This window comes from Bos grunniens, chromosome 9, assembly GCF_055505025.1.
Source record: "Bos grunniens cultivar Pamir isolate PY7600 chromosome 9, Bosgru_T2T1.0, whole genome shotgun sequence".
In the NCBI taxonomy this organism is placed as follows: domain Eukaryota; kingdom Metazoa; phylum Chordata; class Mammalia; order Artiodactyla; family Bovidae; genus Bos; species Bos grunniens.
Genome location: NC_141173.1, coordinates 75,682,409 through 75,698,269, shown reverse-complemented (window position 1 = coordinate 75,698,269; position 15,861 = coordinate 75,682,409). Strand labels below are relative to the sequence as shown.

At 39.8% G+C, this 15,861-nt stretch overlaps 1 protein-coding gene across 1 annotated transcript in view; it reads left to right on the top strand.

Annotated features, from left to right (window-relative positions):
* Nucleotides 1-15,861, top strand: part of MAP3K5 (mitogen-activated protein kinase kinase kinase 5) — a 231,858-nt gene that overhangs the window by 73,443 nt on the left and 142,554 nt on the right. The window contains exon 3 of the mRNA XM_086318002.1: nucleotides 13,191-13,214. Coding sequence (XP_086174128.1) covers nucleotides 13,191-13,214 — 24 coding nt within the window. The remainder of the gene's footprint in view (nucleotides 1-13,190; nucleotides 13,215-15,861) is intronic.

Sequence of the window (15,861 nt, the reverse complement as noted above, 5' to 3'; positions counted from 1 at the left end):
ATTGACCATATTATTCCCTGTGTTGTTGTTCAGTCACTAAGTCGTGTCTTACTGTTTGTGACCCCATGGACTGCAGCATGCCAGGCTTCCCTGGCCTTCACTATCTTCCAGAGTTTGCTCAAACTCATATCCACTGAGTCGGTGATGCCATCCAACCATCTCATCCTCTGTCCCCCCGCTTCTCCTCCTCCCCTCAATCTTTCCCAGCGTCAGGGCCTTTTTCAGTGAGTTGACTCCTTGCGTCAGGTGGCCAAAGTACTTTATTCCTGTTATTCCCTATGCTATATACTATATCCGCATGACTTACTTATTTTATAATTGGAAACTTGTACCACTTTATCCCCTCCACCAATTTTCCTTATCTTCACAGATCCCTCCCCTTTAGCAACTATAGTTCTCTGTATCTATGAGTCTATTTCCATTTTATTTTGTTTGCCTCTTTTGTTTGTTAATTCTACATATAAGTGACATCATATGGAGGTTGTCTTTATCTGTCTGACTGCTTCACTCAACATAAATATTCTCTGGTTCCATTTATGTTGTTGCAAACGGCACGATTTCATTCTTTTTATGGCTGAGTAGTATTCCTGTGTGCGTGTTTGTGTGTGTATGTAGCACATCTTTATCTATTCATCTATTGATAGACATCTAGGTTGCTTATATGTCTTGGCTAGTGTAAACAATGCTGCAGTGAATGGGGGTGCATATATCTCTTCAAGTCAGTGTTTTCATTTTCTTTAAATAAACACTCAGAAGTGCATTTGCTAGATCATATCGTATATGACAAAGGTCTGTATAGTCAAGGCTATGGTTTTCCCAGTGGTCACATACAGTTGTGAGAGCTGGACTGTAAAGAAGGCAGAACACCACAGAATTGATGCCTTCAAACTGTGGTGCTGAAGAAGACTCCTGAAAGTCCCTTGGACAGCAAGGAGATCCAACCAGTCAATCTAAAGGGAGATCAACCCTGAATATTCACTGAAAGGACTGACGCTGAAGCTGAAGCTCCAATATTTTGGTTATCTGATGCGAACAGATGACTCATTGGATAAGTCCCTGATGCTGGGAAACATTGACAGCAGAAGGAGAGGAGTGCATCAGAGGATGAGATGGTTGGACGGTATTACTGATGAAACGAACATGAACTTGGGCAAATTCTGGGAGATGGTGAGGGACAGGGAAGCCTGGCATGCTGCAGTCCATGGGGTCGTGAAGAGTCAGATACTACTGGATGACTGAACAACAACAAAATGATAGTTCTATTTTTAATTTTTTGAGGAACCTTTATACTGTTTCCACAGAGATTGCACCAATTTACATTCCTGCCAACAATGCATGAGGGTTCCCTTTTCTCCATATTCTTGACAACAGTTTGATGTCTTTTTATAATAGCCATTCTGACAAATGTGAGATGATATCTCATTGTGGTTTTGATTTCTTTGCCTGATAATTAGTGATGTTGAGCGTCTTCTATATACCTGTTGAAAAGTGTATGTCTTCTTTTTAAAAATGTCTATTCAGATCTCCTGTCCATTTTTAACTGATTTTTTAAAAATTGAGTTGTATGTGTTCTTTACATATTTTGGATGTTAAGCTCTTATTAGATATATTTGCAATTATCTTTTCCCATTTATTAGATTGCCTTTTTCTTGTGTTGGTGGTTTTCTTTGCTATGCTAAAGGAGTGTAAAACTAAGTTTGATATTCTTTAAATATTTCATAACTAATGTTTTTAATGAAAAAAATTGTCATAGTCTGTTACTTTCTGTATCTTTTGAAGTCTCTCAGTCGTGTCCGACTCTTTGTGACCCCATGGACTGTAGCTTACCAGGCTCCTCTGTCCATCGGATTCTCCAGGCAAGAGTACTGGAGTGGGTTGCCATTTCCTTCTCCAGGGGATCTTCCCAACCCAGGGATTGAACCTGGGTTTCCCACATTGGAGGCAGATGCTTTAACCTCTGAGCCACCAGGGAAGCCCCTATGTATCCTTTAGGATAACTTAAATATATTTTGGTCATTTGAATTTCAAATATTTTTTTCTAATGTTCTGACTGTGGTTAGAAGGCCTCACATGCATTTGGAATTATTCTTTCTGCACTAAGATAGGCTTTATTCCCATTTTATCCATTGCAGAATAAATGTCTGTCTAGAGATTGATATGCATACCAGTTAGTGGTGACACAGCTTATGTTGAAACATAATGATTATGTGAGATCATTCCTTATTCAAGAAATTTAGTTGTGTTTTCCTCTGTAACCATTGCTTGAAATGTCACTTTCCAGGTGGGATTTGGTTTCATAAACTGCTCTTTACAGCAATCTATCCACAGGCTTAATCCTTTGTCATCTCATTGAATATATTACTTACATATTTGGTGGCTGAAACTCTTCCTCTGCCTCAATGCAACTAGTATTTTCTAGATCGGGATCTGACTAACATGAAACTGTGGGTGCACAAACCAAAATATGTAACATTATCACTAAATTACCCCTTTAAAAATCATCAATTTTTAACAATATGGCAATTTTTTCATATGACCCTGCAATTGCACTTTGGATATATATACCTCAGAGCATTGAAAGCATGATCTCAAAGAGATATTTATGCACCCGTGTTCATAACAGCATTACTTAAAATAGCCAAATATGGAAGGAGCCTGAATGTCCATCAGTAGATGAATGGATAAAATGAAATGTGGTATATTCAGCCTTAAAAAGGAAGGAAATTCTGCCACATGCTACTACATGGATGAACCTTGGGGACAATCGTAGTTGCTCAATCAAACAGTTGCATGGTACTTAGACCCATGATGTTTATCTGTAGGTACAGAGGGACTCAATCTCCATTGGAGTTTGTATGTGAGAAATTGGATATTGAGTCCATTTTGCTGATAATATTCATTTCCACTTGAAACAAATGGTTATAGTTTTTAGAAGACCAGGCAGTGATATCAATGCTGTGAATTTTGATGATTATATTGGGCTAGCCAGCAAGTTCATTCAGGTTTTTTCATACTATCTTATGGGAAAGCCTGAATGAACTTTCTGGCCAGCCCAATACTAGTTTCTAGTAATTTGTTGAGGAGATCGAAGGAATTTTGTTATAAATACCTTGAACTTAGGGCTTCCCTGGTGGCTCAGTGGTAAAGAATCTGTCAACAGTGCAGGAGATTCAGGTTCGATCCCTGGGTCAGGAAGAGCTCCTGGAGGAAATGCTAACCCACTCCTGTGTTTTTGCCTGGGAAATCTCATGAACCAAGGAGCCAGACAGGCTACAGTTCACGGGATGGCAAAAGAGTCGGACACGACCTGGTGACTAAACAACAACCTTGAATTTAAGTTGAATTTTCACATGTATTTGGCAAATTAGATCAGATTCTAGAGTGTTCTTAAACTCAAAAAACTTTTTTTTCCTCTTACACCACTACTTCCTTTTCTTAGTTTTACCTTTTTTACCAAGATAAAGAACTAAGATGAATTTAGTTTTAGATTGAATTGAGTATGAAATTAATATTTGTATTTTCCCAAAGGTTTATAATTTTCTTAGTTTAATAATGAATTTTTACTACTTTCTTTTCAGCACTCTAAAGTAGCACTTACCTTAGTGGTACAAAGTAGATGGTAAACGTTAGGGAAAAAAAGTCATTTGAGAATATGATTCTATAAAGTAGTCTAATGATTGGTGAACCAGAAATATTGGCAGTGCTTCACAGAACAGTGCTGCTCCTGGACATTTTCTTAAGTCTCTTACTAACTTAATAACTGGCCATTGATTTGTAAACCATGGCCCTCTGTATCTCCTCTGTCCAATATAATCATCACATATCCTTCTTAATATTTCCTGGAAAAAATATTTTCTATTGAGAGAAAAAAGTTCTAGTTCTTTTATTTTACTTATTTTAGAAATGATCTAACTTTCCTCTGAGCTATGTAATTCCATGTCAAAGTAGGGGGAAAGGGAAGTAATTTTGGGGAGAAATAGATAAATAAATACCCGTGAGCACTGCTTTATGAAGATTTTCTCTCAAGATCTTGAACTGACAAACTAGATGAAGATTTCTTTAGCAGGAGTGGATTTCCAGTTGTTGTATCTCTGAGGTTTATGAAAGGGCTTGTGACTGGAAAATCCAGTTTTCTTTGATGTCAGGTAACAAGATTACATCTTCAAAGGAATTATGTGTATACTGGACAAAGGATGCCCTTGCTTTCCTTCCTAACCTCCTTTACCCTCCCCCATCTCATTGTGTCTAGCATCTTATTGCGATCTCATCCAAAGGAGAAGGAAATCTATGCTACGCAGTGAATGGAGAATGTCATCACATCTCTGAGTGTGTTCTCTTCATTTGTAGAGATTTTCATCACAGGCTTATGAATTTGAATACCTTAAAAAGCAAGAAGGAATACCTCTGCACACAGAGGGTGTGAGTCTGAAAGCCTCCCACCTCCCACCCAGCTGAATTCTAGACCTGTTTGTTCATTATAAATAAGTGCTTCTTTCTCTGGAAGTTAATCTTTGTGGCACTGCAATCCACCATCCTATTTGAGTCCTTTAAAAATGCATCCTTGAAAGTTTTACTAAAATCTATGTGTAAAGTATAATTTACCATGCTAGAATTCATTATATCTGTAACTTTTCAATAATACAGTTTTTTAAAAAAGAAATACCTGTACTTGAATAATAAGGTCTAATTAAGCCTGAAAGATGATGCTGTGAAAGTGCTGCACTCAATATGCCAGCAAATTTGGAAAACTCAGCAGTGGCCACAGGACTGGAAAAGGTCAGTTTTCATTTCAATCCCAAAGAAAGGCAATGCCAAAGAATGCTCAAACTACCACACAATTGCACTCATCTCACATGCTAGTTAAGTGATGCTCAAAATTCTCCAAGCCAGACTTCAGCAATACATGAACCGTGAACTTCCTGATGTTCAAGCTGGTTTTAGAAAAGGCAGAGGAACCAGAGATCAAATTGCCAACATCCGCTGGATCATCGAAAAAGCAAGAGAGTTCCAGAAAAACATCTATTTCTGCTTTATTGACTGTGCCAAAGCCTTTGACTGTGTGGATCACAATAAACTGTGGAAAATTCTGGAAGAGATGGGAATACCAGACCATCTGACCTGCCTCTTGAGAAATTTGTATGCAGGTCAGGAAGCAACAGTTAGAACTGTACTTGGGAAAAAAAAAAAAAAAAGAACTGTACTTGGAACAACAGACTGGTTCCAAATAGGAAAAGGAGTACGTCAAGGCTGTATATTGTCACCCTGTTTATTTAACTTCTATGCAGAGTACATCATGAGAAACGCTGGACTGGAAGAAGCACAAGCTGGAATCAAGATTGCCGGGAGAAATATCAATAACCTCAGATATGCAGATGACACCACCCTTATGGCAGAAAGTGAAGAGGAACTAAAAAGCCTCTTGATGAAAGTGAAAGTGGAGAGTGAAAATGCTGGCCTAAAGCTCAACATTCAGAAAACGAAGATCATGGCATCCGGTCCCACCACTTCATGGGAAATAGATGGAGAAACAGTGGAAACAGTGTCAGACTTTATTTTTCTGGGCTCCAAAATCACTGCAGATGGTGACTGCAGCCATGAAATTAAAAGACACTTACTCCTTGGAAGGAAAGTTATGACCAACCTAGATAGCATATTCAAAAGCAGAGACATTACTTTGCCAACAAAGGTCCGTCTAGTCAAGGCTATGGTTTTTCCAGTGGTCATGTATGGATGTGAGAGTTGGACTGTGAAGAAGGCTGAGTGCCGAAGAATTGATGCTTTTGAACTGTGGTGTTGGAGAAGACTCTTGAGAGTCCCTTGGACTGCAAGAAGATCCAACCAGTCCATTCTGAAGGAGATCAGCCCTGGGATTTCTTTGGAGAGAATGATGCTGAAGCTGAAACTCCAGTACTTTGGCCACCTCATGTGAGGAGTTGACTCATTGGAAAAGACCCTGATGCTGGGAGGGATTGAGGGCAGGAGGAGAAGGGGACGCCAGAGGATGAGATGGCTGGATGGCATTGCTGACTCGATGGACTTGAGTCTGAGTGAACTCTGGGAGTTTGTGATGGACAGGGAGGCCTGGTGTGCTGTGATTTATGGGGTCACAAAGAGTCGGACACGACTGAGCGACTGAACTGAACTGAACTGAAGCCTTGCTGAAAGAAGCGATGGTGACAAAGAAGAGGAAGTTGATTATAATAATAACAGCATATTAAAAGAAGTTTGTGTTAAGAAGCTCTTTCAAGCACTGTATGTATAAAACATCACTTTTCAGCATCTTACACCTGTTTAAAGATACGTATCAACTTGCAGTAGGGTTTTCCCACTAAGATATATTTTTTAACATGAAACAAAATTAATAGAGGAGGAGAAGAAAGTCTAGAATTTCTTTTAGGATTATTTTCAAGTTTGGGTATCATTAAACCTGATTTTGGGTACAGGTGTTTTTTTATTAGCAGTTGCTCATATGTCTTCTCCATAATCCCGATATGTTCCTTCCCAGGATCATAAACAATGCAGGTGTAAGATGCCTCTGTATTCGATAACATAGGAATTGAGTTGGGGTTGTCTGCTTTGATAGTATTAATACCTCATGTTGCATACGACTTTAAATGCTTAAAGGTCTCTCATAAATTTATTTCATTTGGTCTTTAAACATGACCCAGTGAGGTGGGAAGTGTCGTTACTATGCAGATTGAGCAGATGGAATACTTTCTTCACACATGAGAACTAAATCCACAGAGATGATTTAGAGTTACACACACAGTTAAGCATCAGAGCAAGACAAGCCCCATATTCTTGGACTTGTCATCAGGTATATTTTCCTACATGTCTGTCCACAGATTTCATATGTCTGTTAAAAATATGATTTTCCAGTTTTTTGTTAGACTGAGTTTTTTTTTTAACTTGAGCTTTTATGTAAGCATATAAACACAAGTGTGCTTGGTTCCCCGACTTTAAAGATGAACCAGTTGTGTGACACCTGTGTTGGAGTGTTCTTCCTAAGCCGACTCAGCATGTAGAGGGTAAATATGAGCCCCATCTTCTCAGTGAGGCTCATGGTGTTCACCGCAGCCCATATGACATATCTTTGTTTAGCTTTGAGGCATCAAAATTAGGTAATAAGATGGAGCTGGGGAGTACAAGAAAGATTCCTTTTTTTCCCAACTTTAGTGGAAAACTTGCCACATTCCATTGGGACAGAAAGAGATCTCAGAAGAGAAGACCTTGAAGGTCACTGGTCTTTTTTGCTAGCCAAAAACCACCAGCTTGTGCCTTTCTTTTCTTTCAGGAAGAAGATCCTGGTTGCTAACTCTGTTTCTTCCACCCTGTGTCCATTTAGTTTGGCAACCTCACACCAGCTGTTCCCACTTCCTTCCCCTGGCTGTAATTACTTAAATGTTAGGCAGAGAAACTTTCCAATTTTGGAGACTCTGCACATTTATTTATCCTTACGATGACCTCTACAATGTTACGTTGTCCCAAGTAGCTCTCAAAAGTTGTCTTTGTCTTCCTTTGGATTGAGACCTATGCTAGATTATCTGGCTAGATTGTCTCGTTGGCCTTGCTTCCTGGGTTGGTTATCAAAGCATCCTGGAGAAAACATTTGAGGATGTTTTGGTACAGCCAGAGAGTACACTGATTAAAGGTCCCCTAAAGACTTTAGGCTTACTCCTTGGCAGGAAAGTTATGACCAACCTAGATAGCATATTCAAAAACAGAGACATTACTTTGCCAACAAAGGTCTGTCTAGTCAAGGCTATGGTTTTCCAGTAGTTGTGTGTGGATGTGAGAGTTGGACTGTGAAGAAAGCTGAGCACTGAAGAATTGATGCTTTTAAACTGTGGTGTTGGAGAAGACTCTTGAGAGTCCCTTGGACTGCAAGGAGATCCAACCAGTCCATTCTGAAGGAGATCAGCCCTGGGATTTCTTTGGAGGGAATGATGCTAAAGCTGAAACTCCAATACTTTGGCCACCTCATGTGAAGAGTTGACTCATCAGAAAAGACTCTGATGCTGGGAGAGATTGGGGGCAGGAGGAAAAGGGGATGACAGAGGATGAGATGGCTGGATGGCATCACCGACTCAATGGACGTGAGTTTGAATGAACTCCGGGAGTTGGTGATGGACAGGGAGGCCTGCTGCTGCTGCTGCTGCTGCTAAGTCGCTTCAGTCGTGTCTGACTCTGGGCGACCCCAGAGATGGCAGCCCACCAGGCTCCCCCATCCCTGGGATTCTCTAGGCAAGAATACTCGAGTGGGTTGCCATTTCCTTCTCCAATGCATGAAAGTGAAAAGTCAAAGTGAAGTCGCTCAGTCGTGTCCAACTCTTAGCGACCCCATGGACTGCAGCCTACCAGGCTCCTCTGTCCATGGGATTTTCCAGGCAAGAGTACTGGAGTGGGGTGCCATTGCCTTCTCCAACAGGGAGGCCTGAAGTGCTGCAATTCATGGGGTCTCAAAGAGTCAGATACGACTGAGCAGTTAACTGAACTGAACTGAAAAACTTTAGGCAAGAACGAAGTTGCAGTGGGGTGATGCATCTTCAGAAACAGTTCACTGTTAAAGAACTGGAGTTTATGTTGATTTTTATTTTTCATTTTTTAGGCTCTGTAGATAAGACATTTCCACTGAGTGATGTGAAGTATTGCAGTTGCCTGTTAAATTTATTCCCCTTCCTCCTTTTTATTCCTCTTCAATGGATTTAGCACAAATTAAATATTCACTGGGGCTTCCCCGGTGGCTCAGCAGTAAAGAATCCACCTGTAGTGCAGGAGATGCAGGAGATGAGAGTTTGATCCCTGGGTCAGGAAGATCCCCTGGAGGAGGATCTGGCAACCCACTCCCATATTCTTGTCTGGAGAATCCCACGGAAGAGGGGCCTGGTGGGCTATAGTCCATGGGATCACAAAAAGTTGGACACGACTGAAGCAACTGAGCACACACACATGCAAACATTCACTATTCCACCTCAGTAGTTAGATATGTTTTCAGGTCTTGTTTGCTATTTATTTGTACTGAGTTAAAATGCACAAATAGTACCTTTCTTTCTTTAAAGTTGATACCTCCTTTTGTAAGCTGTGAGTAAATTCTTCTTTAAGAGAACCATTTGTACCCGTTTAGCTTCTATAAAAATGAGCAAGCAGTTAATAAGAATTCAGTAGGACGGCTATAAGGTTGATTGAATATAGTTTTAGAATTTTTTATGATGCATGCATTACCTGAAATGGAAGCAAAGAAGACATGTAAGAGAGTTATTACTTCAATAAGCAATTCTTCAGGAGGACATAACGTACTGGCTGTAGGCCAGTAACCACTGTGGTTATTTCCTTTGGCGACAACCAGATGGGAGCCTTCAGCTCATTCAGCCCTCATCACAGCTCCCTTCATCACCACCTCCATCTCTGTGCCTGATGCACCAAACAGAAATCATGGTCAAGTAACTCCTGTGCTGGGCATAAGGACATCGCTCCTTCCAGTGGCACAAGAATGATGCTGACTTAGATAGGCCTTTGCCAAAAGTAAGTGATAGGATATAGCGCCGGAAGGGGCCAACGATCCCTCTATCCAGTTCTTAGTGTGTTACATTAGAGAGAGGTGAGATGACACACAGCCAGTCAGGAGCAGAGCCAAGACTTAACACCTATCTATCCTAATTCAGAGTCCAGTATTTTTTACATTCACAAACTAGTTAATGTATTCATTCTTTTATTGAGCACCAACTATATGCCCTGCAATCTGCTAGGCAATCAGTGGGGATACAAATATGAACTAAACATGGCTCTTGCACCCCAGGAACTCATGATGTAGGACTGGGAGAAGTGTATGAAGCGGTAATTGCAGTGTGGTACATCCAGTGCAGTCATAGAGGTCAGTATGAGGAGTCATGAGGGCAAAAATAAGGACATCAGCTGCTTCTGTTAGGGGGTTAGGTGTCATTGAAGGCAGTCAAGAGAGAAGAGGGTTTCCTATGCAGTATGCAGAGGATGCTGTGTGGTACAGGATTAAGAGAAGAGTGTTGTTTTTCTTTCTTTTTGCATAGAGGGATGAGAGAAGGCTATGCTGATCTAGGAAAGAGTGTGGTTTGCTACTCTGGAGAGATGCTCCATAAATCAAGTTCGGAAAACTCTGCATACTATATTCCTGGCTTTGTGACTGTCTGAGCCAGGATAGCTAGACTATCCTGGCTTTGTGTTTTTCATGAACCGTGTGTGTGTGTGTGTGTGTGTGTGTGTGTGCGCACACGCACGCGCGTATAGCAGAGAAGGTGGAGAGATGCATTAACTACCTGTGAAACATTGTGGGAAAAGACACTTTCAGCTTTCCTCTACATCATCACTCATCCGTCTCTTGATTTCCATCCCCCAGGGCACTACCATTGTCCAAGTCCAGAGTCCAGACATTCCTCGACTTTGGCAATAACTACCTGAATGCTTTTTCCCACCCAATACTAAATACCACCATGGTAATTCATATTTTTAAAACTTTTACAAGGTTTACCTTTTAATTACTTGTCTTTCTTGGGTAATGCATTCACCCAATATAAACATTTATAAGTGCAAAAAGATATATTATTGAAAAGTCATCCTCTCATCCTTGTCCTCCAGGCAGTCGGATCCCCTCTCATTGGCAGCCACTGTTATTGGTTTCTTGTATATCCTTCCAGAGAGATTTTAGAAGCAGACAAATTAGGATTTTATTTTTCTCCCTTTTATACACATAAGTAGAAACAAAGGGCAGCAATCATTCTGTACTTTCCTTTTGTTCACTAGGCAGTGTATCTTGGAGATCTTTCCATATAGAGAACTTTCTTGTCTTTTGTTCAGCTGCATTGTATTCCATCGTGTCGAGGAACCATAGTTTAGTCGGCCAGTTTCTAGTTGATAGAACATTTGTGTTGTTCCCAAACTTTGCTTTTACAAACAATGTCCCAGTGTGTGCAGAGACTTTTATATGTCTGTCACTCACCTTAAACAACACTTTTACTCTCATATGCCCAGGTGCCCACACAACAGAGTACTTTATTTTGGCATTCAAGGCTTTCTTCAATTAGGCCCCAAATAACTTTCTATTACTATCAGTATGTGCCAAAATGAACTTTCTGTTTTAGCCTAATGATTGAATTCAAGATCTTTTCAATAATAAAAGGAAACCCTTTTATTTCTCTCTTCTATACTTCTCAAAATGAGCTGTCTTCTTTAGCCCCAGGAATAATATTTATTGTTTCCTAAACGGGCCTTTGCATTCCTAGTTCCCTAGCCTGGATTCCTACCTCCCTGCTTTGTCTTTGGAAGATGTGACTGTCCTCTTGAATTCCACCTTCTCTGCTGATCTTCAGCCTTTTTCAGTCCCTAGGGACATCTTCTTTTCCCCAGAAACCCCAGCTCTTACTGTTGTATCGCTCTTTGGATGTAGGACAGGTTGCATACATGATTGTGTGACCAGGCTTATAATGTTTCTTTTTACATGTGTATGTGTTCTTTTTTTCGCCAGCAAGATTGTGAGTATTGAACGGTCTCTTTTAGTATTTTATATACATCTTTATGGGTCTCACAGTTACCCTGCACAGTCCTTTCCTCTTTTTGTTTACTCATCTGTTACCCTTAATCATTCAGAAATCTTACCTACTGCTCCAAGCTAAAGCCCTCCTAGGTTCCCCACGTCGATCCTGGGATGAATAACAGCCAGTCTCCTGGGATGAATGACAGCCAGCATCACTCCTCTGCTCCTCTCTTACCTCGCCTGGGTTGGTTCTGCTTCTGGTCTTAGCCAGATGGACCATGCTGTAGACTCCAAAAATGCCTCACATTTCCTGTTTCCCTGGCAACACACATGCCATCTTTTCTAAAACACAGTCCCATTTCCCTTTTCTAAATCATGGTTCCCCAACCTCAGTGAAGCTTTTATTCCACAGACTCTTCTAGATTGTCTCTTCCATGTCTCTAGTCATCTTGAAGTCTAGGAATAATAATAGCTGGCTTTATCGAGAGCTTTCTATGTGCCAGGTATGATACAGCCACATTATTCCCATGATGGCATTTATTTCTCATAATCTAGAAGATAGGGGCACAACCTGCAATGTATTTGTCATATTTCACTTCTTACGGAACAATACATAACATTTATGACTAGTTATTGTCAGATGTCCTTATTGTCTACATATGACTTTGCCCCCCGATCAGTAGCCAGTACCCTTTATTTCTAGTTTTACTCCAAGCATGCTGCTAGGTTCCTTCTCAGGGCATGATTGAGATTGTGCTTTGAGAAAGCTAACTCATTTTAATCTCTTTCCCCAAAGATTGTAGCTGATAAGATAATTCTGCACATACATACTCTGCAGAAATGGTTTTCAGATTCGGGTTTTGGATTTTTCATGTTTATGCTGTTTTACTAAAACCATAGTTGATACTTTTGTGTACTCCTGTCCCCTTCATCTGGAGAAGGCAATGGCACCCCACTCCAGTACTCTTGCCTGGACAATCCATGGATGGAGGAGCCTGGTAGGCTGCAGTCCACGGGGCCATTGAGAGTTGTACGCGACTGAGCAACTTCACTTTCACTTTTCACTTTCATGCATTGGAGAAGGAAATGGCAACCCACTCCAGTGTTCTTGCCTGGAGAATCCCAGGGGCGGGGAAATCTGATGGGCTGCTGTCTGTGGGGTCACCCAGAGTCGGACACGACTAAAGCGACCTAGCAGCAGCAGCAGTCCCCTTCATCAGACTGTAAACTCAGATGCAGGAATTTAGTTGATACCTTTTATTCTTCACATTCTGAATTTCTAATTGCTGCTAAGTCACTTCAGTCGTGTCCGACTCTGTGCGACCCCATAGACGGCAGCCCACCAGGCTCCCCCGTCCCTGGGATTCTCCAGGCAAAGAACACTGGAGTGGGTTGCCATTTCCTTCTCCAATGCATGAAAGTGAAAAGTGAAAGTGAAAAGTGAAAGTGAAGTCGCTCAGTTGTATCCGACTCTTAGCGACCCCATGGACTGCAGCCTACGAGGCTCCTCCATCCATGGGATTTTCCAGAGTACTGGAGTGGGGTGCCATTGCCTTCCCTGATTGCTAGTGATAAATAATAAAATTGTTAATATAAATTTTACCACATAGAATATTTCAGTTAATTAGTTTAATTAATTAATTTTGTATTAACTTTTGCTTTACTCTTCTCTTTTCTCTTTTTTCAGGAGATCATTTGCCAGAAGAATACTGTGAGTATTTTACTTAATTAATCCTTCCATAAACGTCTTTATCTTTTCTTTTTTATCAGCTAATTGCTGGTATATTTTCTATTTCCACAAATTATTAATTTCTGTATCTTCCTTTTAAAGCTTCTGACACATCAATATAAATATGGCTATTTTACTTAAGTATCCCTTTGTAGTGAAACTTATTTATACTAGTGGGAGATGACACTGATGCCTATTTTTTTCTATATATAATTATATTTAGAACAAAAACTACATAGTATATTCAATTTTGTATAATTATGAGTGTTACTAAAGCAACATATATATATAAATGCACTGATACACACACATATGTATGTGTATGTGCATATCTATATATACAGGTATACAGATATCTCTATGTATAAATATACTATATATCTATATGTATACTATATATATAAATTATAAATGTGTCAATACATATATATACATACACACACATATGGAAATATGTCTACATATCTCTGTCTTTACATTGAGATCGACTTAAGTTCCTAAGTCTTAAGGACCACACTTTAAGACCTTTGAAAGCACACTACAAAGTTCTTACCCTCCACAGAGAATTAAAAATTAAAGAGTGATAAAGATAAATTTAAGAAGTTTTAAATGCATGAAGAATAATTATATTTTGGAATTAGCATGGTTATGTCAATGGTTGTGTTTTCATTTTGGAAAGTAAGCCAGTATTTAAAACCTTAATGTATTTCTGAAACGTAGAGTGGAAATAACATACTGCATAAAAATCTGTACATGATTCCATTTATGATGATAAGATTAAAAGTACGATGGGTAAATTTCCCTTAGATCAGAAATTGAAGAAATTAAGATTGAAGAAATTTAAGAGTTCAGGTCAGGGACTCATTGCAGCATGAATAATGTTGCCGTGATAAACTTATCCTTCACATCTCAGCAGGAAAAGAACAAGGATTGCTTCACGCATCAACTCAGTGTAACAGATTTTATGAAGCAAATATTGATGGAACATGAACTGTGTGCCAGGTTTTGGGTTTGGTGCTGCAAGACACTCACTATGAAGGCTGAAAGTGGAGACAGCTCATTCATAATTGTCCCAGGAGACAACTGAGGCATGCCAGAGTGTTGCTGGGGGGATGGGCAAGCAATTAAGCAAACAAACAGATTACAAATTAATGTAAGGCAATGTCTCAAAGAGTGGGTAGCCTATCCCTCAAGTGGTCGTGGAAGGTTTTTCAGAGGAGGTAGCATTTACCTGAATGGCAGAGAAGAACTGATCATGCCCAGTGATAGTTTGGACACGTGGGGAAGCAGGTTTGTAAGTTGACCCAATATTACACATTATGAACAAGTCATCTATTGACTCAAGTACGCTGCTGTGTTTCCAGTGCTAAGTCCCTCTCAAAAGTTCAGTATTTTGGGCATACATTTCAATATGTTTGGCGGCTGAGGGCATATCTTTCCAGAAGCTTAATTCATGCTCCACACATACTTATGTTCACCTTTATGTAACTTTTAAAAATTGAAACACAGAGTTGGCATTTTTATTTTTAAAACAAAAGCAGTAGAGATAATCAGAGAGAATTCGTCTAGATTTTGAGCTGTGTGTTTTTATAACCATGAAAACAAGTATGGGCTGAAGAGACCAGTCTTGTTATTTTATGACCATGCCTCATTGTTTTGAAATTTAAGGAAAGGTGGTCTTTCTCCTTCAAGAAGCAGGTTTAATTGTTTTAGAATTAGTATCTTATTAATAAAATACAATTGTTGCACCTAAAGTGTCTGTTCTTGATCACAGTCTTTTTTATTTGCTTTGGATTATTAGGTATTTCAAACTCAAGATTGGCAGCAATCTGTAAATAGAAATTGCCGTAATAGTATTTCTAAACTTTATGTGAGCCAGCTTCGGAAATAAATGTTCCCATATTATTAGTGTTCATCATTTTGAAAAGGTGATTTTTTCAATAGTTGGTATCCTTTTAAAAAACACACCATCCACAGCCACTCCCCACATTCTTTCTCCCCACTGCAGGCTTGCTGGGTTGGCTCTTAGCTCAGGCCCAGAAGTGCATCTTGCTGCTTATTTCTCCCCCCATGGCCTTTTTTTTTTTTTGGTCACCAACAATGGGACATTGAAAAACAGTACTGCCTTAGAGAAGAGATTCCAAAAAGTACATTGAGACCAGGAACTTGGGAAAGCTTCAGCATGCTGAATACCTTCAAGGATTCTGAAACCTCATCCCATGGGGTTTGAAGATAGTTGGAATCCGATTTTCTCTGCTATTTGCATGACTCTCATCTTTCTCTCTTTACCCACCTACTGCTCAATACACACTGAGACATCTGATACTCTTCCTCTCTGAGAATGTTTTATACAGATATGTTATTTCTCAATGCCCAGTCTTTCAGTAATAATGTGTTCTAGTTCTTATCTTATACACAAGTACACATGATATTAAGGCTTCTGAAGGTACAGAACTTTATCCAGCAGTAGAGGAATAATATTCCAAAATTCCAATAGCGCTTTTCTGGTTTATTGGCTTCTCACCTGTTTGTCCTTACTTTGTGACTTAGAAGATTTTGAGCCTTCTCTTTGGTAGTTTTGAGTCAAAATGATTTTCAAAAATAGCAGTATTTGATTCTGTTGCTCTTT